The following is a 27,120-nucleotide window of genomic DNA, read 5'->3' as shown; positions in this document are numbered from 1 at the left end:
CTTCATGCAGCTGGAAATGAATTATAACTGTGTAACTTTTATACACTTTTTTCACCATATGCACCCCTGCCGATCAAAAACCGCCAATCAGAGGCAAGAGGAAGGTCTTAGCGCTGCCAATTACTGTTGTGCACTTCCTGCTAAATGTTTCAATGGCAGAAAAACGACTTGCAGTTACAGAAAAACTGTTTATCCACCATCATTGGTGGCAATACTCGCTAGCCTTAGCTAGTTTGTGATGAACCGGCCTCAGTGTAGCAGAGAGCAAAGGCAGCGGGTGAGCAGGAGAGTGATGGACAGCGCTAAGACCCTCCTCCTAACTCTGATTGGTTGTTTCTCAATAGAATAGAATATACTTTATTAAGTGGAAAAGAGGTCTTGTGGAAATTGCTTGTGCATTGACAAGCTACTCCAATTGAGGTTTTAAATACTCTGGAAAACATTAAGATAAAATGACCACTTTCTCTGATTTTACTTTTTATAGGTATTTGTTTGAGTAAAATGAACAGTGTTCTTTTATTCTATGAACTACTGAGAACATGTTTCCGAAATTCCAGGCAAACATGTTGTATTTATTTGCATTTAGTGTTTGTCCCATTTCAGAAAATGAGAAATGGTTGGAATAACAAAAAGGTGCTTTCAGTTCTCAAATAATGCAAATAAAAGAAGTTCATATTCGTTTAGAAACCACAATACTAATGTTTTAACTCAGGAAGAGTTTAGAGGTTTCATTTTTTCCCAGATCTGTATGTATGGTGTATTTCTGCTGTTAGTACTGGGAGCACTGGGAAAAGGCATGATGATAACTTTAACAAATACGTAAAACCACTTTTTATAAAAGCTAAAAACTCCAGCTTTAATGACATCATTGGATGATATAAACCGGTCATTAAAAGTTGATAATAGAGACTTTTAATTGTTCTAATCATGCTCAACAAAGCCAGAACCGTTGCGGGCCGAGTCCCCCGGTCTTCAGCAGCCTTGAACGAAGCCCCGGGGGTCGCCACAGGGTTAATCCCGTGAGGGGCCAGAACAAAGCTAATGAGGAGCAGCCTGAGGTTCTGCTGGGAGTTCAAGGCTCCGATCCGAACCAGGCTCCACATTTTCCTTCCCCAACTGTCGGCTGAGCTCAAAAACGTTTTGGTCTTTCCTTCAGTCTGCTTCTCCATTCCCCGAGGGGACAAATAATCAGGTGAACTTTTGGACCATCTCGCAGGATCACCATGTTGTTTCAGAAAAAGATAAGCACTATGGCATTAAAATAATGTCTGCTGGTGTGGGCGGCTTGCAACACGAAGATGGGAAATTACAGAGTCATTAAAGAGGAAACAGGACGATCTATGAAGCTTGACGTCTCTGCAGGCTTTGCCATGACAGAAACCAGATCCCTTCTGTAGCCGCGATCTGCCAATATCCTGGCCTTAGCAGAAAGATGACCTCCACATACAGTTTTCCAAGGATCCATGTGGCCTTAAGCCCGTGCAACGTGCAGACATCTCACAGATCAGCATGCGATGAGCAGAAACCTGGTGTGCACGGCCCGGCCAGGTCTGGTCCGGGCCGGTGGATGTCATAAATTTGCCTCCCCCTCCTTCCTGTCGGTGGTGAGAAACATTCCTTCTTCCTGCTCACAGCAACTTCTCCAGATCCCATCTGTCTATCAGAAGCAGCTGCTGCATCAGACATCTGGCTGCACACTAATCACCAACAAGTCTACAAGCTCTGTGTCATCAAAACAAGATTTCTATCTCTTACAAACTGCTGAATAAAAATAAATGTTTTCTTCTGGAGGTTCAATTGTTCTCCTCCATACCCACGAGAAACATCCAGTGAACATTTAACTTGCACAAAAATATGTTTTCTACATGTTTTTTAAAACTGACACCATATTGTGACAGTATGTTATGAGACAGATAATCTGTTGCTGTTTGAAAATTTTATCGCTGCCAATCATACTTGTGTATGTGACAGTTCAACGTACTAACTTACAGTTATCTGCCGTCATCGTTTGCTATTATAACAGGCCTTAGCATTTGTGGCAGGCAGCGCGTACACAAGTTGATTGACTTCACTGAAACCCACTCCCTGGCTCTGATTGGTTGTTTCTAGTTAACACTGCGAGAAAACAGATGAACTCAATTTTTTCACATATCTGTCTCATAGATTACTTTCATGACATACTGACAATTTCAACAAAAATGTAAAAAAAAAAAAGTTTTTTAATGAAAGTTACTTAGTGCAGGTTTAAAGCGTTTTGGGTTTTCCAGGAACTGTATGTCACATACATTCATTGATATTTAGGTTAAAATAAAAAGAGTCTTACAAAAAATCAATTTTAAATCAAACAATCAAGCCTTTCATTAAAGTTGTTTGTTTAGTGGATGGGAAAATCCTCCATTAAGGAATAATTGTTTTAACTAAATCAATGGAAGCGCAATTATTGGCTGTCAGTGTGAAAACCAGGAACAACGGACAGCAGTTAGTCATCTAAAAGAGTCAGACCTTTTGTCTTTTTGGGTTTGGTGAATTATTTCTACTTGGCCATATGTTTCTGCTGAAAGACAGATTTTAAAAAAAATATTCTATTTCAACTGGCTTGTTGAACTTTTCACCTTAACGAGATTCCCAAGGGCCTTGAAATCAACCATTTCTCCTTTTTTTCCTCCATACAGACCCAAACATGCCTACAGACTTCCCAATGACAAACAGTGATGCATCGAATTTTCCCGATTACCCGGACCCGGAAGGCTCGATCAGCCCGTTCCCGAGCGGAGAGACGACCACGTCCAGCGGCGGCGCTCCTCACTTTCTCGGCCGGGGCTTCAACGAAAACCTCATCCCAATTTACTGCTCCATCCTGGCTGCTGGTGTAGTCGGCCTGGTGGCGTACTTCGTGTTTAAGAGGTCAGTCAGAAGCTTTTCTGAATGAAAAACCCATTTGGATTTGGTACTTCAGGTGCTAAGCCATTCAGTGATTTATAAACTAACAATAGTGTTTTAAAGTCTATTCTCTGGGCCAGTGGAAGGACTTTACACAGTGTTCCAAATTATTATGCAAGTTGGACATAAGTGTCATAAAGATTAAATTTTTTGTTTTGCTACTAAATTTATAGATTATATTGTGTGTCAGGGCTCTTTGAATCACTATAATTAATTTCACAGAGCTGGTTGATTAGTTTAGCACAATTAAAGGAAATCTACTTAAGAAGGATGTTCCACATTATTAAGCAGGCCACAGGTTTCAAGCAATATGGGAAAGAGAAAGAATCTCTGCTGATGAAAATCATCAGATAGTGTAGATATTTAACAAAAATTGAAGCGTTATCGTTCTGCCAAGAGATTTGTGGCTGATTTAGAACAAAGATGAGTTTGTACAGACAAAGGCATAATGAGGAATGTTTCTGTTAGACCAATTCATGGGACTAAGAGAAGAGCTGTTAAAACGCCCTTACAAAGCAGTAAACAGTTATTTGAAGCTGCTGATGCCTCTGGAACCTCAAGGTGGATCATCAATCCACTTTTCCTGGAGATGTTCTTCAGGTGACAGAAAACCGACTTTGTAACTGTCTTTATGTGGCTCTGAAGGTTCAGGTCAGAGTCCATCACTACTCCCAGGTTTCGTGGCTCATCGCTGGTGGTTAGCTGTAATCATTGAACCTTTACGTTGATTCTAGATCATTTAAACATTTAAAAACATTTAAAAATGAAGAAATATTCAGTCCAGCTGCGGCTGGAGTGAATTTGATCAATTTCTTTAAATGAGCCATAATCATGTTTACCTTCAAGGAAGAAAAAAACAGAACTTTATGCATTACAGCGATCACAGATTGAGGCTGCAGCTCCAATCTATCCTACTGACTGATACAAATTCAGGCAGACACACATTTGAAGCAAGTAAACAAGCTGATTAGATGCATTGATTGTCTGAAACATGCCAACCAAGGGAAATTTGAGTGCCACACACATCTGCTCCACATTTACCCTTCGTCATGCACAAACAAGTGATAAAATGCTGTGAGTTTGACAACAAACTGACATTTGTAAGAGGTGTTAACTGCTCTGTTTCATTCAAAACGTCTTGAATTTTTAAAATCGTTAATTTGTGAGTTATCTCACGCAACTTTGGATGACTGGTCACATTTATTCACACATTTAGTTAACCTGAGATACAAATGTAAAGATTGCTTTGATTGTTGTCAGTTGAGATGGTTGAATAATTGCAGGTTTTATAGGAACTTTCCACTGAATATTAAGCAGATAAAAAAATACACACCAGAGAGCCTTGAATGCATCCTAAATGAGCTGAAGAGTGATGTCTGAGTCAATCTTCTAAAACTATTATCTCAGTGACAAATATACAAGCAAAACTGCCTTGTGTGCTGCAGCATACGCAATGGAAAATGTGTTTATTTGATTGTGAAGTTGGTGCAATCAAATGGAGATGTTGCTCCTTGAAAACATGTTTGTGGAAATTAGGTTCTGTGTTGTTATTTCCAATTATTTCCTGGCAAACAAATGATGGCCAGGAAATAATTTTCCCCTTTTTGCCCAAAATCAGTATTCAAAGCAGTATTTTTAATCTCTTAATTAAAATAAAATGCAGAATTATGTCTTAATAGCTGTGATGTTGTATCAGCATTGAAGCCAAAGGAGTACTGCACTGCAAAAACACAAAATCCTACAAACTAATTTTGGTCTAAATTCTAATGAAAATATCTTAGTAGAGTTGAAGCAACTTTTCAGCAAAATATAAAAGCTTATTTTAATAAAATAATTCCTTAATATTGATTAAATTGTACTTGTTTTATTGGCAGACAAATTAACTTGCACGATGGGAAAATGTCTTGTTACAAGTGAAGTTATCTGCCAATGGAACTACAACTTTCTCATCAATATTAAGGAATTGTTTACTTAAAACAAGCCTCTACATCTCGCTAAAAAGTTCCCTGAAAGTTAGTTTTGTCTTATTTCAAGTGTACTAGGATATTTGTACTAGATACTAGACCAAAGCTACTTGGTAAGATTTTGTTTTTACAGTGTAGACCAACACTGAAAGTTGCAATCTGTCTGTAGATGCCACAATACTGGAGGTACAGCTACTTTTAAATCATGCAAATTGCTCAGTTATGCAAAAATATTACAAGAATCAAGATTGTAAAAGGCTGGTAAAAAAAAACAAAAAAACCCATCTATGCAAATTAAAAAGACATAAAGTAAATTTCATCAAGAATTAAGTATGGTTTTGTGTCTTACTCATTCACAGGTGGAATAGCTGCAAGCAAAACAAGCAGCCAGCTAATAACCGTGCGGCTGCAAACAACCAGATGGTGACACCGGAGGGAGAGAAGCTGCACAGCGACAGCGGCATCTCAGTTGACACTCAGAGTCTGCAGGAGCAGCAGCAGCACGCACAGGCTGAAGCCCAGCCTCAGCCGTCACGCTCACACACACAGGAGCAAATAGGTGAGCTTTCAGGTCTGCTCCAAAACACTGCCATTAAGGTGAAAGCATTTTCAGAAACTTAGATGAAAGCCAAATAATAACACCCAGAAAACGTGCCTTTTATGCTCTGTGTATGCCGTTATTAAGGTTGGAAAAGTTATTTCTCTTTGCCTTGATACAGCAGGCTGAAGGTTTTATGAATATATCACATGGAAATAATGATATTTTCCACTTCACTTGTTATATCTGACATTTCATCATAGAACCATGCGCTCACTACCGAAATAAAAAATAAACTAATTCTGACTTTAATCTTCTGAGATCAAAAGTCGAGATTCTGGGATGAACGCCAAGATTTTGAGTTTATGTCAGAATTTAGAAAAAAAAACCCAAAAAACAACATAATTCTCAGATTAAAAATCAGAATTCTGAGATTAAAGTCAAAATCTGAGAATCTGAGATCAGAATTCCAAAAAGTTGGAATTCTGATAAAAAAAGTCAAAATTCTGAGAAAACACCCAGTATTGCTAGAATAAGGCCAATTTTTTCTGTTTATTCTCAGAATTCAGAGAAAAAAGTCATCATTCTCAAATTTAAAGTTGAAAGTCTGAGGATAAAAACCGAATCCTGAAAAGAATTCTCAGATCAAAGTCAAAATTGTTGCTTTAATCTCAGAATTCTGACTTTGATCTTTTCAGAAAAAAGACAGGATTCTGAGAATAAAGCACAAATGTTTAATGTTGAAATTACAGAAAAAAACTGTTTAATTCTCTCATTCAAAGTCAAAATTTTGAGGATAAATTAGGATTCTGAAGTTAAAGTCAAAATTCTGACTTTGATCTTCTGAGATCAAAAGTCAGAATTCTGAAAAAAAGTCATAATTCTCAGATTAAAGTGAGAATACTGAGAATAAAGCCTGAATTCTGAGATTAAACTCAAAATCATGACTTTAAACCCAGAATGATTTTATGTGGGTCAATCAGGTGAAAGCGCCAAATTTACACCTGATTTAGCTGCCAAAGGTTGTTTGGTGATTCTGCATGAAAACATCTTGAAACTTGAGCGTCTGAGGTTCAGTAAAATAAGGGCAAAGGATGTAGAAAAGGGTTTGACACGCATCTGAAGGCCCTTCGGTTTGGATCTGTACATGTCAGAGATAATCCGTAGCACCAACGTCTGATCTATATCTGTCTTCTCTGGTTTATATTTTCCTCCTGGGATGTTAGGAAGTATTTTAAGGTCTGATTTGCCATCAAGCCAGACAAAATCGAAAAAGGTTTTTGTAAGATGAACTCAGTAAATGAACTCTGGCATGGAACCAACATTATGCACTTTGCTGATCTATTATAAAGCAATTTACGATGCACTCAATTTGCTTCTATTGGTGGAGTGCATTAAGAGGGATAAACACAGATGAAGTTTACAGTACGGCAGTTTGTTAGCCTTCTCTCATTTGTGCATCACAGAGCTGAACACATGCATGTGAAAGCTCCTTCACTGATCAGTATCTATGTGCAAACCACACCCTGACGCTGTTTTGTGCAAAATAAATGCAGCACTGCACAATTTCCTGGCATCTCATTAGGGTTGCTTTGCTCCTGTAAGATTCACTCCAGTGTCTTGAGTTAATACTTTGAATATCTGGAGTTGATTGAGATCATATTTTACCGTAATTCAGCTCTGAATCCACATGTTCTGTGTTTAGTTTTACCTTCACTTATTTGTGGGGGTTTTCATGTATTATTTGGAAGATGCACCATATGTGGTTGCTCAGGTTTAAACTAGATGTTTTTGTTAAAGTGTCATTACTTTTTATTTTTCTGGTCATCGACTACCTTGCCTCACATTAAAGCAGATCCTGGAAACATAAATAAACTGTCTTTTGAGTCATGGGCACAAAATCAAACAAGTGCTAGGATACATGGATGATACATTTACTTCTGCAAAGAGTGAAGCCTGTCACGCTTTGTGGCTGTGAACAGAAAATGTTTGTATTCTTGTCTAAAAAAGGCCTTGGAAATAGGAATTTTTCTAGAGGTGAGTTTTATTGAGAACAATAAAGAACATCTTGAATTTTTGGATTTAAAAACCAAGAGGACCTATGACAGTTCATAGCTGGGACAGACCGGCCAGCAGGTGACACTTCTGCTTTTCTATCTGCTTTTCTATCTGGTAGCATTGTTTTGTTTTTTTATTATTTCAAAGCCATGTGAGTATTTGAAGTATCATTACATCCACTACAAATGTAGTTGATTGTATGAACAAAAGTGAGGCAATGAATGGCTTCCTAATATTAAGTATTCTGCTGATATCCAGAGGTGGACACAATACTCGGTACCCCTCAGTTATCGAATGAAAAACCCACAACGCTCACATAAATAACTTGTCTCATGCGTTTATTTATTTTTTATAATTCTGTTGAAGTATGTTTGAAAAGCAAAATGTCTGACTTTCATTTGTTTGTCTCCACAGAATTTGTATTTGTTATGATCGTTGTCAGATTCAAGTTATTTCTGTGACCATTGTGGGTTTTTCTTCCATTAGCAATTTTGTCCATGTGTGTATAAGAGTGTGATGCCGGTCAGAAGTGGAGCAAACAAATCAAAATGTTAGTTTTTCTAATTACGGCTGTTGTGTTTCCCTCATCGTGATGGATTAAAGACAGATTGGGATTGGTAAATCCTCTCATTAAAGTGTTTTGCTTTAGGTTCTTCAGGCCACCGCACCGAGAAATAGAAATGTTTTCAGTGTTTTTGTAATTGCTATAAGAGCCATTAATAAGATTCTTAAACAGAATAAATTTTTACTGAGTTTTTTTGTTATAAAAACCTCCTTCCTTTCTTCCAATCAGGAAGAACAAAGCAAAACAATAAACGGCTTTATACTGGAGAATCAGCTTGGCGCTGGTTCACTGACTCAACGTCTGACTGGTTAACCCTTTCCCTCGTTAACTTGTTGGCTCATTAGCAGGTGTTACGAGATGGGATCCAGGCCCAGTCTCTTTGGGTTTCCAAGTCGGATGTAGCATCAGAGTTTAACAGGTGCTAATTGGCATTTAGCACCACTTGTCTGTGTGAAAGCGGTTTGAAAAAAAGTCACATAAAAGAGGCTGTGGATTCCTCCCCAACCAACAAAATTCACACTATAAATCCATTATAATCACAGAGGGTTTCCTGTTTCCGGGAATGAAAAAAAAAACATGTTTTGCTGGTGGGTAAAAGAAACGGGAGCAGTTTAATTTATCATACGTCAAGTAAGCTTTTATGAAAGAAAGTAGAGCGAGAAAAATGCCCCTCAATGTGACTGACAACTTTCAGAAAGGGGGTATTCCCTGCATGAGTCACTGGTGAAGGGTGAGAGATGCTTCACGAAGGGAGCTTGGCCTCATTTCTGTCAGCTCATCAAAGAACCGTCTATCTCTGCAGCCCCTCGCCCCCTTTACACCCTCGCCCCTCTCAATCATGCATATAGATGGAGTTTAACATTTAAACAAGAGCCTCAGCTTCGCTCTAGTGCTCTACTGAGCTTCTCTGTCCTGCATTTGACCCCCGGAAAAACTAAACAAAAATAGCTTAAAATATTTCACCAAGTATTTTTAGTCTAGCTTCTGGCATAAATTTCTCAGTACACTTAAAATAAGAAGTATTTTTCATCAATATTAAGAAATTATTCACTTAAAACAAGCTCCTATATCTTGCTAAAACGTTTCCTGTTAGTTTTGTCTCATTACAAGTGTAGTAAGATATTTGCACTAGAAACTAGACTAAACGTACTTGTTAAGATTTTGTGTTTTTGCAGCGAGAGAGGAGGATTATCCTGCGTTCACACCAAACGCAACTTGAGCATCAAACACAGACACATTTTATTGATTTCAGTAGAAAGAATATAGACACTCAATATTATTTCCAAAGAGGAAAAAAAGGCAAAACCTCCAATGTGCGTTGTGCCCTCATCCGGCGTCACTGTTGCTTATTCAAAATAGAAAATGTTCAAACCTCCTTTATGATTGCAGGAGCTTTCACTGCATAATGTTTTGGAGCTACTTTCTCAGTTTCATCCACCATTGTACAAAGAGACCAAACAACAGCTCAGTCCAACAAGAGTCTAGAGCGATTTTGACGCGCCTCCACAAACTTTGAATGTAAACCTGAGGATAAGCGTTAAATTTCTGAAAATTTAACTTGTTCCAGATTTTAATATAAGCAAATACAAATCGACTTTTTCTAGGATCAAGGAACATTTATCACAATGGTAAAGTGAAAGCTGTGAAAAATGTGTTCAGATAATTGTACATAGAAGACAGAGGAAGAAGAACATTTATCTCAAGTTTATGCGCAACGATTGAGTTTCAGAATCTGATCCGCAAGCAGGAGCTCTGTCACGTGTAACTTTATACATTTCAAAGTTACTGTGCAATAAAGTGTTCTCACTGTAAGATTAGTAATGCAGTTTCAGGAATACACAAGGCGTGACTCATGACTGGAGAAACAAGTTTCTCTGTTATCAAACTGAGCTTCTGAAGATAAATGCACAGATGAGTTTCTCTAGATGTCGCTGGAACATTAGTCCTTTATGTCCTGGTGATAGAAGACCAACTTTGTAATTGCCTTTATGTGTCTTCAGAAACACTGAGTTCATCACTACACCCAAACTTTCAGTCCTGATCACTAGTTTCCATCTGTAAAAAAGTCAGAATTAACCATTATTCTGATGGTTTTATTCATCATTCCTCCTGCAGGGCTGCAGTTTCTCTTCCCAGAAAACCTCCAAGGAAAGGTGTAAGGTTTCTTGATCTCACAGATCAAGGGCAGCATCACCTGATTTATTATTTACAAAACTCGTCCTCTTTTTCAGCTGTGACATTGTGATAATAGTTTTAATGTGTGGAGAGAGAAAGAAAATCGGCAGAAAATATAACAAAATATTTATGTATTTATACAGCAATGCAACAAGAATGCACATTTCATTTAATGTTATTGCTAAAGTAATAAAAGCCTGTCTAACACACATAAAAGTAAAATTTTTTGTACGAAAGGAGGTAAAACAATGGATTAACTGGTTAAACTTCAAAAATTTTAATATATATATATATTTTTATGCCAAATATAGGCCAAATTCTGGAAGTCATAAAAATAACACTTCCAGAAGTCATTTTTCAAATAAGAAAGGTCAAGATTGTAATTTTACATATTAGAAAATTGAAAAACCCATGTAAGAAAACTATTTTTCTCATAGATCTGACTAAATTTCACTTCATTTTCATTCTATTTCTTATTTCATTCACTCAATATTACATTTTAATAACTCATGAAACAACTAAAATGAATCATGACTATAAAAAGAGCATAAATAAATATAAACTACCTCCTATTTACATAAAGAAAAAACATTTTAACTCAATACCATCACAGATGTATTTCAAAAAGCAAGAACATTTTCAAATTTCTTTTACAAAGAGATCCAGATTATTTTATCTCACTGGCAAAAAATTTTCATGAACTGACATATTTAACTTAAATGTATTTTTCCATCATTGCTATTCTGACTAAAACTTTTGAATTTGAATTTTTAAGGCTTTTTCTTCTTATAAAGATTTATAAAAAACATTTACATATGTTTATAAATTTGTTTATAAATAATTGTAAAATCATTTATGTAATACAATATTAACATTTTTACATGAATTCTGTAATGTACGTAAAATCACAAAATATTACAGGAATTTTGTAAAATGAAATATGTAAAATTATTTGTATGAAATGTACATTTTTGTAAAACATTTTTAAAAATAAATGTAACAAAATTCATGCACATTTTGTAAGGCTTTAATCTAATTTTGTGTGCATTTATTTGAAAAACAACTCAAAAAGAACTACAATTTAAATGATAAAGTATAAAATTAATTGTGCTCTACAAATTAAAGTTATTGAGAACTTTATATCTGAGTAGAAATCACTGCTTCCGGTGTTTGAGAGCTTCTGCTCTGAAGATGGTTCCTGTTTAAACAGGCAGTAATAAAGTTCTGGACTTTTGCCATCACTGATCCGAAGGGCTGCAGATGCAGACAGGAAGCTGGCGGGTCTTAATTTATTAATCTCAGTGCAGATATCAATCTTGATGAAATTTAAAGCTTCTCTCGAGTGGTTTCTCTTGGAAGGTTTTCGACGAAACGTTAAAGATAAAATTGGTTGCGTTGCTCTTCCCTGACACAAAGATGCATTGATGAGGAAAAGAAAACACCCAGTGCACTTCGGGGTCCGCTCAGAATCGTCTCTGCATTCCTGAGGCGTTTCCCTGGCTCCCCTCAATATACGACAGGTTAAGAGGTTTGTGGGAAACCGGAGCATTTGTTTCCCATCCGCATCTAGCTAATGGCTTCAGCTTAAGTGGCTCAGATGGATCCATAACACCACAGGGCCCCCTTCAGGGAAGAGTTTGTTTAGAGGAGGCAGCCTTTTGGGATTAAACCGCGATGGTACAAGTGAGAAATTTCTCTTTTGTGACGTATTTCTCTTTATTTCTTGCCTGCAGTGGTGAGGGTAGATGGGAGCCCGCAGCCCGACTCGCCTCCACCCGAAGTCTAAGGAAGGAGGAAGAGGAAGACGAATTGGAAGGGGGTGCCACGCAGAGAATGTAAAAGCAAGACACTGATTCATAATTCAAGTGGCCACAGAAAAACGTACACAAACCCTCCAATATGCTTGGGGCAGCCGACGGAAACTCCTCGTCCCTGCATGCGGAGTCAGACTCTGTCATATAGCGTGCCTGGACACTGAATCTATGGCAATATCAAACAAGAACAAGTATAACGACATGCAACATAGTTTTTAGGAGCTGCCAGATTAACCTGTACTTCCCTTTTAACGTCTCAGTTTTTAATTCCATGTTTATGCGTTTTTAATTTTTTTTTTCTTTATTTTTTCGGAGGGCATTTTTTTTCTCCTCCCGTCTTTCTCTGTTGGCATCAGAGATACAAACCCAGCAGGGTGCCATGAGCAATTCCCAGCTGTTCCTGGAATTTCTTCCTTCCCTTTCATTTAATGACCGATGTTCATGTCATTGTTTGAGAACGGCTACAAGGATTCACCCTAGTGACTCATGTTTTGATGAGACTGCTCAGTAATTAACTCTTTTTTTTTTAAATAATTAGATGGCTCTTCCTGTGTGTAACAGACATAAACTCCCTCTCTAGCAGTGCCTCCAGGGATTGTATTTTAGCAGCTTCATGTTCATAATGTTTGTCTCATGTTTGTGTTTGTGCGGTTGTTTCATTTCGAGGCTTTAGTTACACGTCCGAATCAGCAGGCTGCCTTCGCTGGATGTGCAACGCGAGAGGAACATCGCTGGACTCGGCGCCGCTGCTGACTCACCGAGATGAGTCATCTGAAGGAAAACGGTGGGGGGGGGGAATCCATTTACAGAGCCAAAAAACAAACAAGCAAACAAAAAAGAATCACGACTGCTAATTAAACTACTTAAACGAGTTTGGGACTGGGAAATAAAAAATCAAATCTGCAGGAGGAATCCCATCCACAATCATTCTTCGATGAAATTGGGACAGCCCTCAGAGGAAGCCAGCACTTCCACCTCCACAATCTCACTCCTACCGTAAAACACACAGCCTTACTTACACAAAGCTTACCTGGGAGGCAGGTAGTAATTACCTCAGGGTTTTAGCTTCATTTACCCTCTGCTTGCAACACAATTCCTGCTGAAGCCTCAATGTGACATCATATTTTCATTTTCCAAGACAGAACCACCCGACATTTACTGCATGTCCCAGTTGAAATCAAGCACTGAAGCACAGGCTTACATCTCTGACCTGGTGGTATCTGTTTTTTTTTTATGGAATGCCCCTTTAATGTGCCCCCTTCCTGCTGCTTGAAGCAATTGTAGAAGTGAGCTTGAATACCATGTAAAGGACACATACTGTAGCCGAGCTTGACTGCATTCATTGATTACAGTGGCACATAGATTCTCAGGATTTAACTTGTTGTAGTATGACTGAGTATTTAGACCATTTAAAACGATGAAGAAATAAATATTTTGATTTGGTTGTTTTACATCCTGTTGATGCGGCGCAAATTGTTGCACCGGATTCTTGCCGGTTCAACTAGCACCAGTAGTTCAACATGATGTGTTGTATGAGCACTTCGTTAATGGGAGACGGGTTATTGTTTACTAAGGGGTGGAAGCGAATGCTGCGTTCATGGCAAACGCGTTTTGAGCATCAGCCACGAATGGTTTACATTCAAAACCCATTGAGAGCGCATAGCTGCGCGATTTGAAGCGTTTTGACCGTTTGACGGGCGACCAACACGATGCTGGTGTTGGTAAACCTGAACTCACTCTCGCTGCTCAACGTGGAGCATCAACCAATCAGAGACTTGGCTGTGTGACATAATGGCCTTTAGTTGGCGTCCTGCCAGGAGATCCCGGCACCGATGCGGGTTAGCAGGTCGTCAAACTGGGCTCAGGTGAGCTGAAAACCTCACTAATATCGACCGTAGTAGCATTTGAAACTCACAAAACTCTCAACAAAAGTTTGCTTTTGGTGTGAACGCAGCATAAGGGACAGAAGAGCATGCGCGTTCAATGAAGAGCTAAAATCACAGCGTCATCTAGTGGCCTGGCATGACAACTACAGTTGAGTCAAAGTGTGTAAGCGGAAAATTTCCCCAATCAACATCCAAAAATACCGGCGGCTTCCATGCAGCGGTCTTCTGTAAACGTAGCTTTATTGACCATTTACAATAAATCTTGGTGATTCACAATCAATTACCCATAATACTAATGGACTGCAAAACAAAAAGTGGCAATTAAGCTAAATCAAAAGAACAAGCTGATGAAAAAGTAGAGCAAAAAAAAAAAGTTTAAAAAAGAAAACTAATTTATTTACCATTTTGGGAATTGCCTCACCAGCTAGCCTTTTGTGTGAATCTTAGTCAAAGTTTTGTGAAAACTACTTTCCCCTTTAAGATTTCTTCTGCTTTTGCTAACAGTTCAATTTCATTCCCAACCCTGTAGACCAACGTAATCCCTCACATAAAATCTGCCAGACAAAAGAAATAAAAAGGTCTTTTCTCTTTTTGACGGTCTGGCACAATTCATCTGGAATTACATAAGTGTGAGAAAAGTAATAACAGAAGACATCTATGAGGGCATGAATATGTTTTCACTGAAGTTTATGTTGCATTGTCCTGCCTAAACCCTGTAGCTTTAATGCATATTTATTTAACAAAGACACAAAATCGTAAAAATCACTCTGTACTGACATTATTCCCAATATTTCTTTTTTAAAATGAAAAATGGCTAGCTTGCAAAGTTGAACAAATTAAAGCAATGACTACTTTGTTTACTGCGTTGGTGATGAGAGCAGATTTCAGCTAACCTATGTGTATCAAAAGAATGTGTTCCTGTATGTAGACGTGGGATTTTTAGGTAAGTTTCATAGCTTTAGAATATAAGTTGCAGAGACATGAATGAATAGTCTGATCAGATGATAGTTGTTGGATTGGCATAGATTTGTCTAGAAATAACCAGATTGCAAATGTTAGAAAAAATAATAAAACTGTGTGAAACTTACAAGACATTTTGCTTAGAGAGTCACTTTCCAACAATATCCAAGAGGTATTAGTTTTGTCATTTTATTCAAGAGAAAACCTTTAAGGAAATGAAAGATGTTTTTTTTTTTAGCTTGTTAGCGGCGCTTTCAGAGTTTAGTGATAGATAAGAAATGTCTCGCCGATGGGAGAAAACAGTGAAAATGACTCATTACTCTGCATGGATCAATCACTCGGTCACAAACACCCCAAGACAATTAGACCTTCTGGTCGCCTCACCTTTGATTCATGAATCAGTGCAGTGTAATAAATGAAAGCAAACAAAAGTCTGCTGTAGTTTGCAGCTCTGTAGCTGAAGCTGGTGTGAACATGTGACTACACACACACACACACACACACCCACACACACACCCCTACACACACACAGGAGTGTATGATTCACTCCTCTATTGAGAGTGATTCATCCTGATCCTGCATGAGGAAATGACATTAAAGCAGACTTCTCTACACTTCGTATAAGTGACCAGAAAGTTGATTTAAAGGTTAAAAAAACACATTTTCTTCATCTCTATCCCCCGCTGAGGTTCCATCAGCCCTCCAGCAGTGCACTCATCCTGCCTAAAGCTGACGTATTCCCCTTTCTCCAACAGATTGAGACACTTTGTGAGAATGTACAGCCTGCGTAGAAACAGAGAAATATGCAAGACATGTTCAAGTTTTTATTAGGGGTGCACAATATTATCAGCATGGTATCGGTATCGGTATCAGCATGGTATCGGCATTTGTATTTGGTAGCAGGCTACATCGACAAAGATAATGCAGTATTTTAATTCCACAGTAGAAAAGCCATGTAGTTTCAGTGAAAAAAATATTGGTAATCAGCCAAATGTATTGTGCATCCCTAGTATTCATGTTTGCCCCATTTCTGTAGGTCTGATTTGTTTTTCTTCTTTCATTTCCAGTTTATTAAGAGTATCACCATCCTCAAAGTGAGCACTTATTAGATGTAATATGATTGCACTCAAAGAGTGTACCACAGTTCAAGTGCCTGTGTACAGTGTCTAAGGTTTTTTGAGTTCAGATGTTTTGTTACTTTAACTGTGTTTTTATTTTGCATCTTTTTTTCCCATTTGTGTTTTTTATGTAATTTCTTTTATATATTTTGGAACTAATGAAGGATTTTCATGAAGTCACAAACATGGAGCCTTGGAGACTCACGAAAACTGTAAAAACTTGGCAACATTATAGAGACTTACATTACAAACAGGTTGCCAATTAACACATACTGTATGTTAACATGATGTATTAGGGTCATGTAGCATTTTGAAAGCTTAAACATGTTACCAGGTACTTTCACAAGGCTGTTTGTCAACAGAAATGAGCGATACTGTACATATTTAATGCATGTACAGTAGTTTTATCAAGTACCTCCATTATAGAGGCATCAAGATATGTAATCTGCAGCATAGTGATGTCTGTGGGGAGGCTCACTGTGAATCTCTGAGATTTTATTACTTGATACAAACACATCAGGACTTGGTCCCCCCACCCCAAAAAGCTGAATGTCCTATGTAGTTACCTACTAATGTAAAATGCATTGTGTAAATGTGAATTTCTTAGAGTTGATACGAAATAGAAAAACATGCTTTAAAACGGAAAAAAAACTGAAATATGTGCAACGGTAATAAAACCACAATAAAAAGATTTAATTGCACCATTCGTCTCGTTTGTGTTTGTTGTTAGCTTGAGATTGTTTACGTCTAAATGCATAAATAGATCTGAGGTTTGTATTTTGTGACAGGTTATTTCCCTCCAAGTACTGCGATTTCCTCCTACAGTACAATAAATATATATTTTTGGGATAACTGGTCAATGTAGGTATGCTGTTTATCTCTGTAGTTGTGGTTCCATTGACATTTCAAAAATGAATTTGCTTCATATAAACATGCCAATTTTGAAAAAAAGTTAGGTTTTTGATCATGTTTTTGGTGCTAGAAAGAGGTATTTAATTGTTGTTTTTTTTGTGCAAAATTGCAATGGAATCACTTTTTGTGCATCACACGAGTCACATGATGTTACCACTGGGCAAATCATGAAGAAGACACCTGCTGCAGGAAGAGTGCAGCAGATGTCACGGTCGGCCAGCCGGGCGACTTTTCAGCTCTTCAGTTCACAAAACCACCAAAAAAGCTCATAAACCGGCAAACAGCCAAAACCGTACAAAAGGCAACAAGGTCAGGTTCTCAGAACCACAGGAGGTTTCAAACTCCGCTCATCCATTTTTAGCTTACAGAAAACACGCCAAGCCACCAAATAAACAAAAGTAACCGACCAATAACATGTAGGCTTTGGCGTGCCCACTCCCACAGATGTGAGCTGTGTACAAGATATTTGGACACAACAGATATTATTAACCCATAATTTTAAAACAGGGTTGGATATCCAACTGGGTAACTAATCTTCTGCAAGCCTTACCATCAATCTAAAAATAGAAATCTGTCCGTTTGTCTCACTGCAAGATTCCCAGCTGTTTCTGCTCATCAACCACTGCACATCATTGAACAATATTTGCAGATGGAAAATATTTCATACAGTTGTCAAACGTCCTGGGAGACAATGTCCCAGCACATTCACTCCAAGGTCAGACGGAGGAATGCTCAGAGAAACAGCAACCTAAAAATAAACACGACTTGTTTGGAATGGTTTCCATGAGAAAAGCATGGAAGCATGAAGTTGAGTTGTTCAAATGCAGCTATGTCCTCGAGACGGATGGAATAAAGTGGATAAACTCAGTGCTTTACCAATCGGCGCAAAAAAGTAGTAAACATGGATGCTAATAATTTTGTTGTTGGCCATTCGGATAACAACTTTATCCTCGTTATCGTTCACCATAGCTGTTTTTTTTTCCCGCTTGCAGGATGCTGATAAGTGACATTTCTTGTGCATCAATGACGTTAGATTCTGGTTACATTTGAAAACATCAGATACGTATTGGTTATCCAAGCGGCCTGGGTCACTTTTGAAAAACCCAAAAACACAACTTAAAAAATCTGAACTGGGTCACTTCGGATTGCAATGTGAACACAGCTTAAAACAGCAAAAATAAGCAAGGTAGTGGTGGTATTATGATTTGTTGGTGTTCTTTTGTCAAGTATAGTCTTTTAAAAAAGGTTTTGCAGGGCGCTGAAATGAGAACGACCTGAGAACATTTTTTATTTGTAGTTTTTGTGACTTTATTGCACAGGATGTTGGGAAATCATGCAATACTTCAGTAAACATTTGCCTTATTTTGAGCATTATACTGGGAAACTCCAAGTAAAGCTGCTTTATTCATATTTGTATGTTTTTTGTACCTCACATTTTAAATTATGGCTTCTTCTAAAAGACAAGAAAACCCAGATACATTTCTATGTCCAACTATCTCCCAATACAGATCGCTGCAGACTTAAGAATGGTTTCCTCATGCCTTCACATTTGCCTGCCCCAAAATACGAAGAGAGAATTTATCTTTGTTGGCTGTTCATGGTTTCTCGCCCTGCAATCTGCTGGTAGCAGCACTGATTCAGCTCATTATTCCTGTCTCTCTGGATTTGATGCAGAGCTGTGCAGGGCTGACACCAACTGAAGCATTACGGCCTTGGAGGAGGGCGCGCTTTTTAGAAATTTTGTCCAAATTTTGCTTGTGCTGCAGATTTTCCTCAAGTCTCAAGATGGAGAAAACTTGCAGAAATATATAAGTATACATTTAGACATAGCAGGTTTTTTTCCAGGCAGGATGGACTGGAAACCTGCTCTAACTGGAAAGGCTCATCTAAAATGTGCAACATTACATGTCTCTGATGGTTGTCTTTAAAATTAACTTCTAATAGGGGTGTTGGACAATTTGTAAAAACATTTAGCCAAAAAACATTCTGTTTACCAACTCTTTACATGACCGTTCAACACATGCTAAAAACCGAACCTCTGTTTATTGTAAATAATACGAATTTCTTTTCACAATGATCAGTCCAACCAGGATTTGTGATTGTTTTTGTGTTTTTTTTTTTTTTTTGCAATTAAAATGATATATTTTGTGTGATAACTTGGTGGTATTTCAAATAAATTTTAATGATATTTGAGCTAATGTATGATGTCAAACTTGCCTTTTTATTAATCACCGTATCGATACATGAAGAAAAGCTGAAACTCAGTGTTTGTGAGAAAAATCTGCAGTAAAAATCAGAAACAAAATGTGTGAAACTGTAGATTTTGTGTGAATCTTGTAGGAACTTTGCAGATTTGTTGAAAAACTGGAGGGAGTAGAGGGAGCCTGGAGTTTGACGCACTTGATCTAGAAGAAATAAAAAGTCACTTATTGATTTATTTGTTAGTTTCTTTACAGCTCTACCTAAATATGCATTTAACATTGAAATCTCTTCAAATCTTCTCTACACAAAAACTTAGTGAATGCATTTTTAACACTTGGTTAATCTAAATTTTTTATATCCATTATAAGCTTTTATATGCATTTACTCATATATTCCTTCACCCATGGTTAAATTGTTTCCTAACACTGTTTTTTTAACGTTTTCTCTTTCTTCTCTTAAGTGCTTGTGGTACCCAGTTGCTCATAGTGCACTGTTCAGGAACCTGAAAAACCGCCACTGCTACCATCTTCTTTTGGAGTTAACGCCAGTTAACACTGGTTGTTTGATCAGACAGATTCAGCTTAGCTTTAAAACCAGCTCCATGTGGGTTTCGGATCCAGTTCGCCATGTTTCTTTGTTTTGTTTTGTTTTTTCTGTAGTGATCTGAGAAACGTTACCAAAACCACAACCAGTTTTGCGCTTGCTGTAAAACACAAGACCTCTGGCTCTCTGGCTAGATTTAATTTCATACCTGACTGCTCCATGAAAGTATTTTTTTACTTGGATAATTTTTTCTATTTTCTGTGGAATCATTTCCATCCATCCATCCGTAGCCACTTCATGGTTTTCATGGCCATGGGGGAAGGTGCTCATCTACAGCAGTTCGTGTGCATGAAGGTATAACTGCACAGGCAAAACCTAGAGATTCATCTTAGGATCATTAATAAGTAAAATAATACAACATGCATAGTGTTGGAATGCGGAAAGAAGAAAAAGTATCCAAAGAAAGAAAAACGGGAGAAGAAGCTGGAAAAAATCTCAAACCACTTTTGCTAGCAAATCTTTATCTTCCGCTCTAAGAACATCTGTTCAGATCACAGTGCTGTAAAACATTAAACAGAAAAGTAAAATGAGCCTAAATATAGATCTTTCTACTGCTTTATCTTTAAAGTAAGAAAATAATTATGAAAGCATTTTCTGGAGGCAGCAACACATTAAGAAACCAGGGATTATGAGCCTGGCGGGCCACCAGGTTTAATTTCTGCCCCCACCAGGCTTAGCAATGCTCGTTTATCTAAGTCTTTTAAAATGTTTGCATCTTTTAAGACCTTATAGTTGGTGTTCAGGTATAAATTTTCCAATCTTTCAATAACACGTAATTATCCGTTTTCAAATTTCCTGTCAATTTTAACAAATATTAACTCAAAAAGACGACGGGTCGGTGGATGAACCCCAACCATCGGGCTTAGCAAGTTTTCTGAGGCAAACCATGGAAACAACTGGCAACTTCATATTTGTTGTGAGACTGATGTAGTTAAATATTTTACTCAACATTCTTGAGTTATATTTGACAACTTTATTGTTGACAAACACAACCAGATTCTATAATTAGAAACTGATAACTGGATAGTTGAAAACCACCTAAAAGCTTAACCGTCTCCGGAATCTGTCAAACGTCTCAGAAATTGATTTTGGACTCAAGAGGTTCACACAAAAATATCCAAAATGCTTTGCTAGAGAAAAAAAAAGCGTCAAGCAAATAAAAATAAAACTCAGAAACCAGAAAGTATGAAGTGACAGAGCCGCTGCCAAACCGCAGTTAAAAGCAGAACCATATGTGACTGTCTAAAGGCAAAGACTGTGGTTCTCTACAATTTTATCACCACTTAAACGTCTTGGGGTCCAGGAGGCTCGCCGTCTGTGTCCGATTTATCTTCATCGATAACTGCTTCACAGACACTAATTGGCATGATGTAAGGAAAGATTGAGAACAGTACAGATCCACTTGTGGAGGTTTTACATCAGTTTATGGGAAAATGCAGCACATTTTTTGGTGCTGAATAGTTTTTACCCCCTTCTGATTAATTTACATATAAGATCCTGAATGCAACCAACAGACCAGGACTTAAAGACAATATAGGGTTTTAATTTGATCAGATGGGAGAGTGGAGAAAAAAATCAAAACTCTTTTTTTCTGTCACAGTGAATCAAGATTTTGTCGTAGCAGATGAAAGCCATGAGAGGATGAAAGGAAACAGGCAACAATCTGAAACCTGTTTTGTGCACTGCGGATATATTTAATACAGAATAAAGGTTTCTAAAAATACTCACAAGCAGCTTTGCTTACAGACCATTTCACGTCCCGTTTGTTTCACTAGATGTTTATCAGAGATCTAAAACAATTACTACTCATTGAAACACAAGGATCACGAACAGGAAGTCGTTTTGAACTTTACCCAGCAGCCGTCAAGCTTCATCAGCACATTCTGCAACATATCTAATCAGCTTAAGGTGTTCCTGAAGTAAAGGTTCATCTGCAAACAGAGCAATATCCATCCCTCCAACCATTTTCTGAGCACCCTTTATCCCTAACCGGGTCGGGAGTTGCTGGTGCTTCTCCAGCTGCGTTAGACAGGTCACCAGTCTATCGCAGGGCAACACAAAGACAAACAGGACAAACAACCATGTAATCAACCTGACAGTCATGTTTTTGGACCGTGGGAGGAAGAACCCGGAGAGAACCCACGCACGCACAGGGAGAACATGCAAACTTCGTGCAGAAAGACCCCAGGCCGGGAATCGAACCCAGGACCTTCTTGCTGCAAGGCAACAGCGCTACCCACTGCGCCACTGTGCAGCCCACAGAGCAATATATTTATCAGATTTAGATAAAGCTGAGAATGTCGTCATAATGGGCTGGGATTGCATTGCTTTGGTGTGGAGTGCTTGATACATCTTCAAGCTACTTTTCTTGTATGTTAATAGAAATCTGCACACCCTCTTCTCAGTGATTACTAATTAATGGAGACCATTGGTCACATAGTTCCACAATTTCATTTACTGAAAATGAATTAGCTTAATTCAAACACACCAATTTCAAAAAAACAAATTTTTCATTGTTTTAAAATTTATTTATTTCACAAAACTGTAATGGAAACACTGTTTTGCATCACACAAGTCAGATGATCAACAACAAGATGTTGGCGCAAACCACGAAGACGACGATGACAGGAAGTAAGTACTCAGAGGCTCAGCCAGTGGGATGTTTTCTAACGACACGTGATTTTAATTTCGTTTCTTATTTAACAGAAACGCCACACCTGCAACATTGTTTAGAATATTGACAAAACTTTGTGAACATTTGTAATGGAAACTCAGCTACTGAGAAAATAAAAATTAGTGTCTTTTTTGTTTTACTTTCTATTTAAATCCTGAAACGATTTCTAATGGAAACAAAGCTCATGACAGATGTTGCACTACTTGTTGCATGAGAATGTTGTAAAAAAAAAAAAAAAAAACTTCAATGCTGGTTAAACATTAAAGCATATGTGCACAAAATGTTTTGGACAGCAACCTCAGTTGGGCAATCTTCATCTGTAAGCAATGTGGGCTGACATTGGATGTTAGGATGTTTTTCTGGAGGATGAAGGCAACGTGTGAGCACGTTTAACCAGCCTTTCAGTGCATAAACCGTTCATGTTTATGTGGAAATACCTGACAGATAAACATACAAGACGTCAGGGTAAATATACAGCATGCAACCCAAACAGCTGCCGTCAAAACAAGAAAAGGAGCCGTTTCTGCAGATATCTGTCCGATCTCATCAGCGTTCTCCTCGAGTTGCTGCAGGACGAGGAATCTACGTGTGAGAGCTGGCAGCAGGCCACAAATACCAGCTCTGCACCATGTTTGGGGCACATGAGGAAACCATTCAGCACAGCAGCAGTTAACACATAAGCACATAAAACCGTCCAGCTAGGCCTATTCTACTCGAATGTATTAATAAGAGGGGGATTTATGAATAAAGACAGCAGAATTAATGAAGAGCACGAGTCAAACCGACAGAGCTGGAGATAGAGAATGATAAGAAATTGACATATGAAAGAAAGAAACCAGCTGTGGCGCCTCATTCTCCAACACCTCATTCTGGCAGACAAGTAGAGTGAGACACACCCTGCAGCAAAGCCTTATCAGTCAGACTTATTGTAATTTATTGGCCTGCACTTGTTGCTGTGGGACGTTTAATGCATTTCATCTGGAGGAAGGAGAAAAAAAAAAGAGTAGGAATTATAGAGAAACGCTTTGTTGTCTTTGCCTAGAAATGTGACTCTCAGAGCAGCAACACATTTACCTTCTTTATGTTCTGTAGAAGCCCATAAATCAAATAATCATTTAGGCAGAATTCCTGCCTGTTATCTCATAATAGAAAAGATAAGCAATCTTGTTTTTCACAATTAATTACAAGAGAATCAATATGTTCTACACCTTTAAAAGGATCCAGGATTAGTCGTAATGATACGTGTTATTTGGAAAATATTTATTTTAGATGTAAAAAAAGCTTAGTTTTTATACATTTTAGTTAAATATTGTCACAGGAAAGTTGCCATGTTGCTCATGCTGCAATGCATTCTGGGAAAATGACGTGTAATGGTCCAACTGCCAGCCAAAACAGTGATGGTAACGCTTTTCAAATTGAACCGGAGCGACACTGAAGTCGATCTGAATGTCAAAATCACCAGAGGTGATGAAGATGAGGATAATAGCATTCCATTAGCATCTCCAGCAGCAATAGCTCCGTTAGCACGTCCAGCAGTAATAGCTCCGTTAGCACGTCCAGCAGTAATAGCTCCGTTAGCACGTCCAGCAGTAATAGCTCTGTTAGCAGGTCCAGCAGTAATAGCTCTGTTAGCAGGTCCAGCAGTAATAGTTCTGTTAGCATGTCCAGCAGTAATAGCTCTGTTAGCATGTCCAGCAGTAATAGCTCTGTTAGCACGTCCAGCAGTAATAGCTCTGTTAGCATGTCCAGCAGTAATAGCTCTGTTAGCATGTCCAGCAGTAACAGCTCTGTTAGCACGTCCAGCAGTAATAGCTCTGTTAGCATGTCCAGCAGTAATAGCTCTGTTAGCATGTCCAGTCAGTTTTGTCAGTTTTGCTCGTACAAATGACTCAAAGTGTTCCAGAGAGAAATGTTGAGATTAGGTTCTTCAGAAGTTGTTTTCCACTGTGCTCTTATTTCATTCATGTGGGAAATTATCCAGATTCAGGTCTTTTTTTTTTCCCTTTTTAAAATTACAGCCAGCAGTGACACCATGTGGCATTATTTAAGTTACACTAATCAACTGTAATATGATAAACAACTCCTCAGGCGAAGTTAGCCTTCCTGTGTTTACTCTGCGGATTCCAGTACAGAATGGACCAAAGCATACTTTATCATCTCTTAGAAGACATCAAATAATTAAAACCAGAGAAAACCGCGTGTTAAGTCGTAACATATTTCATGTGACATATAGATATATGACACTGAAATATTTACCCTCTCCTGCTGCCTGCTGCTTGAAATTTGTTTTCACAGGAATTATGACATTGACAGGAAAGTGAATTTATCTCCCAAAGTGGATAAAACGTTTTATGAGCTGCAAAGTGCAAATTACAGAGTTTGCAAATTCAATCTTTAAAAGTATTCATTTTTTTCAGTTTGCACCACTGAAACAACACAATGCAATATATTTTACTGGGATATTATGCAATGGAATAGACCAACAAAACATGCTGCATAATTGTGAAATGGAATGACTGTGATGGACAGTTTTCAAATTATTTTAACTGAAATCTTTTTTTAAAATGTCTTTGTATTCGGTGTAAAAATCTTTTGTATTCGTACCACCTTTGCACATCAGGATGACATTTTTACATATTTGCATCACATAAAATCCCAGTCGAATAATGTTCGCCTACTGGACGTAATATGACAAAATGTGGAAAAAGTTACAGACATTACATTGACCCTTTGCAACTACATCACTTAATCATTCAAGGAGCTTTGATGGACGGGAGAATTGAACAAAAATCTGTTTTTAGTCCAGCTTTAAAGCAGCGCATTGGTTGTGCGTCATGGCGGAGTGGGCGGAGCTCTAGAGAGCGTGACGTCACGTGCCGAGGGTCAATAACTTTTTTATTTTATATGGTAATCAAACATTTTGTTTCCTTTCAAGGCTGTTAGAATCTAAATCCTCAATTAAGAACAATTATTTTATATGTATTTGTTACATTACTATGATTTTTCATTATTTTTAATGATGAAACAAACCTATTTGACTTTTCCTAATCACTGTCTTAGCAACATTTCTTGTATGTAATTAGACCCTCCAATCTAACGCTTTTGCAAACCTCCTTTCTTTTGATGTTTTTGACGTCATTCACCAATAAATCAGCAGGACAAAGAGCTCTTACATCACTCACATTAATCTGCTGGCCATAAATTAGTGCTGATCTTTCTGCTACATTGACAGCAGTCCTTGCTTCCTATCCTCCTCTTAACAAAACAGACTAACGCTTAGGGATGATTACTTTGAGATCAGTGAACAATCAGGCTTTGCTCATTAGCCTGCGAATCCCCACATTTAATGGACCGTTGATCTCTGCAATAATACTGAGAGCAGTTCTGTTTTCATGTGGCCACTGTTGCAAAGAGGATGCTACAGTGGCCACATGATTTCAGATCTATGCCCCCTGAATGCTGAATATCCAGGGGATACATGGAAAGAATTGATGTTATTGTCTGTGTGGTCGCATGTGGAACAGAAGAGTTTCCAATAAGTAAAAGAAACCGAGACAAGCTGATAATAAAGAGGACGAGTGAGTGCTTTTTGAGCTGTAATGGGCAGACAAAGCCAGCAAGTAGCTTCTTCTTTTTTGCCATGGAGTATTCTCGGTGGGCTCTACATCTGGACAGTTTGCGTGTGTGCGTGCGTGTGTGTGTGCGTGTACATGTGTAGGTGTGTGTGACATGGAGAAGAGAGCTTGATGTGCCTCCAAACACACCTTAGAGCTGCAAAGACTCCTAGAAATCAGCTTTGAGATAAAACTACACTGCAAAAATGCAAAATATTACCAAGTATTTTTCTGTCAAAACTTTAGTACAAATATCTTAGCAAACTTGAAATAAGCCACATTTTTTAAAGTCTTTAAATGTTCTGTGAGTAAATATATTTTGCCCATTTCTGTATAACAACTGGAACTTTCAATATTTAGCAAGTTATTTTCACAATTTACCGTCTATTTAAAGACAGATTAATTTCACGCCCTGCTACGGCGGGAGTGAAATTATCGTAATACCCTGATATCAGCTGAAAAGTGCAACGTCTCCCCTTTCACAAACCGCTGAATATTACAGATAGCGCAAAGTGTAGAGGAATTACGGTACTGCAAATTTAGCTGGGTTGTCATCATTACATTCGGTCTGTAAGGGTTAAGGAAGAATTTACTTAAAACAAGCCTCTGTATCCCAGTTTCCTTAGTTTTTTTATTTTATTTTGGTTTGTAATACCAAACCGTATTTTCAAAATAATTTAAAAAGAGGTAAAAGGCCTAATCAAATCATGTACTGAATTCTCTATCCTTTAGTCTGACTCTCTTTTATTGCTGTCTTGGTTACATCCAACCTTCTTTTGACCTTCTTCTTTCAAGAAATTACAGAGTTTATGAAGCATCTTGGATGAAATAAACCTTTGCACTTCTGTCTACTGTCTTCGATCCCCTCCATCTTTCTCATATATTTAGGTCTCCTCCTCTTCCCAACCCACAATCTGCTATAATTATATACCTTGGCGAAGTAAATATTTCAGTGAAAAGGCTTTAGCATGTCGCTGTGACAGAAATATCACATCTCAGCTCGTGCTGGAAGGTCCGTCATTAAACTTTGAACGGTTGACTTTCTCAGAAAATGAACCCCGTTGACTTGCGCCACTGTGAAGCTGACATTTAAGGCT

General features: G+C 38.0%; 1 protein-coding gene across 2 annotated transcripts in view; it reads left to right on the top strand.

Moving 5' to 3' along the window:
• ngfra (nerve growth factor receptor a (TNFR superfamily, member 16)) overlaps positions 1-16,719 on the top strand; it is a 35,921-nt gene extending 19,202 nt beyond the window's left edge. The window contains exons 4-7 of one of the 2 annotated variants that reach the window (XM_055051968.1): positions 2,673-2,904; positions 5,264-5,463; positions 11,974-12,075; positions 12,721-16,719. In XM_055051968.1, the coding sequence (XP_054907943.1) occupies positions 2,673-2,904; positions 5,264-5,463; positions 11,974-12,026 (485 nt within the window). In that variant the 3' untranslated portion in view covers positions 12,027-12,075; positions 12,721-16,719. Of the gene's footprint in view, positions 1-2,672; positions 2,905-5,263; positions 5,464-11,973 lie in introns of both variants that reach the window. The other variant, XM_055051967.1, reaches the window with a different exon arrangement.
• The last annotated feature ends 10,401 nt before the right edge of the window (positions 16,720-27,120 follow it).

This window comes from Poeciliopsis prolifica, unplaced genomic scaffold (genome assembly GCF_027474105.1).
Source record: "Poeciliopsis prolifica strain line A6 unplaced genomic scaffold, Auburn_PproV2 SCAFFOLD034, whole genome shotgun sequence".
Lineage (NCBI taxonomy): Eukaryota > Metazoa > Chordata > Actinopteri > Cyprinodontiformes > Poeciliidae > Poeciliopsis > Poeciliopsis prolifica.
This window is presented reverse-complemented; position numbering and strand designations above follow the sequence as displayed.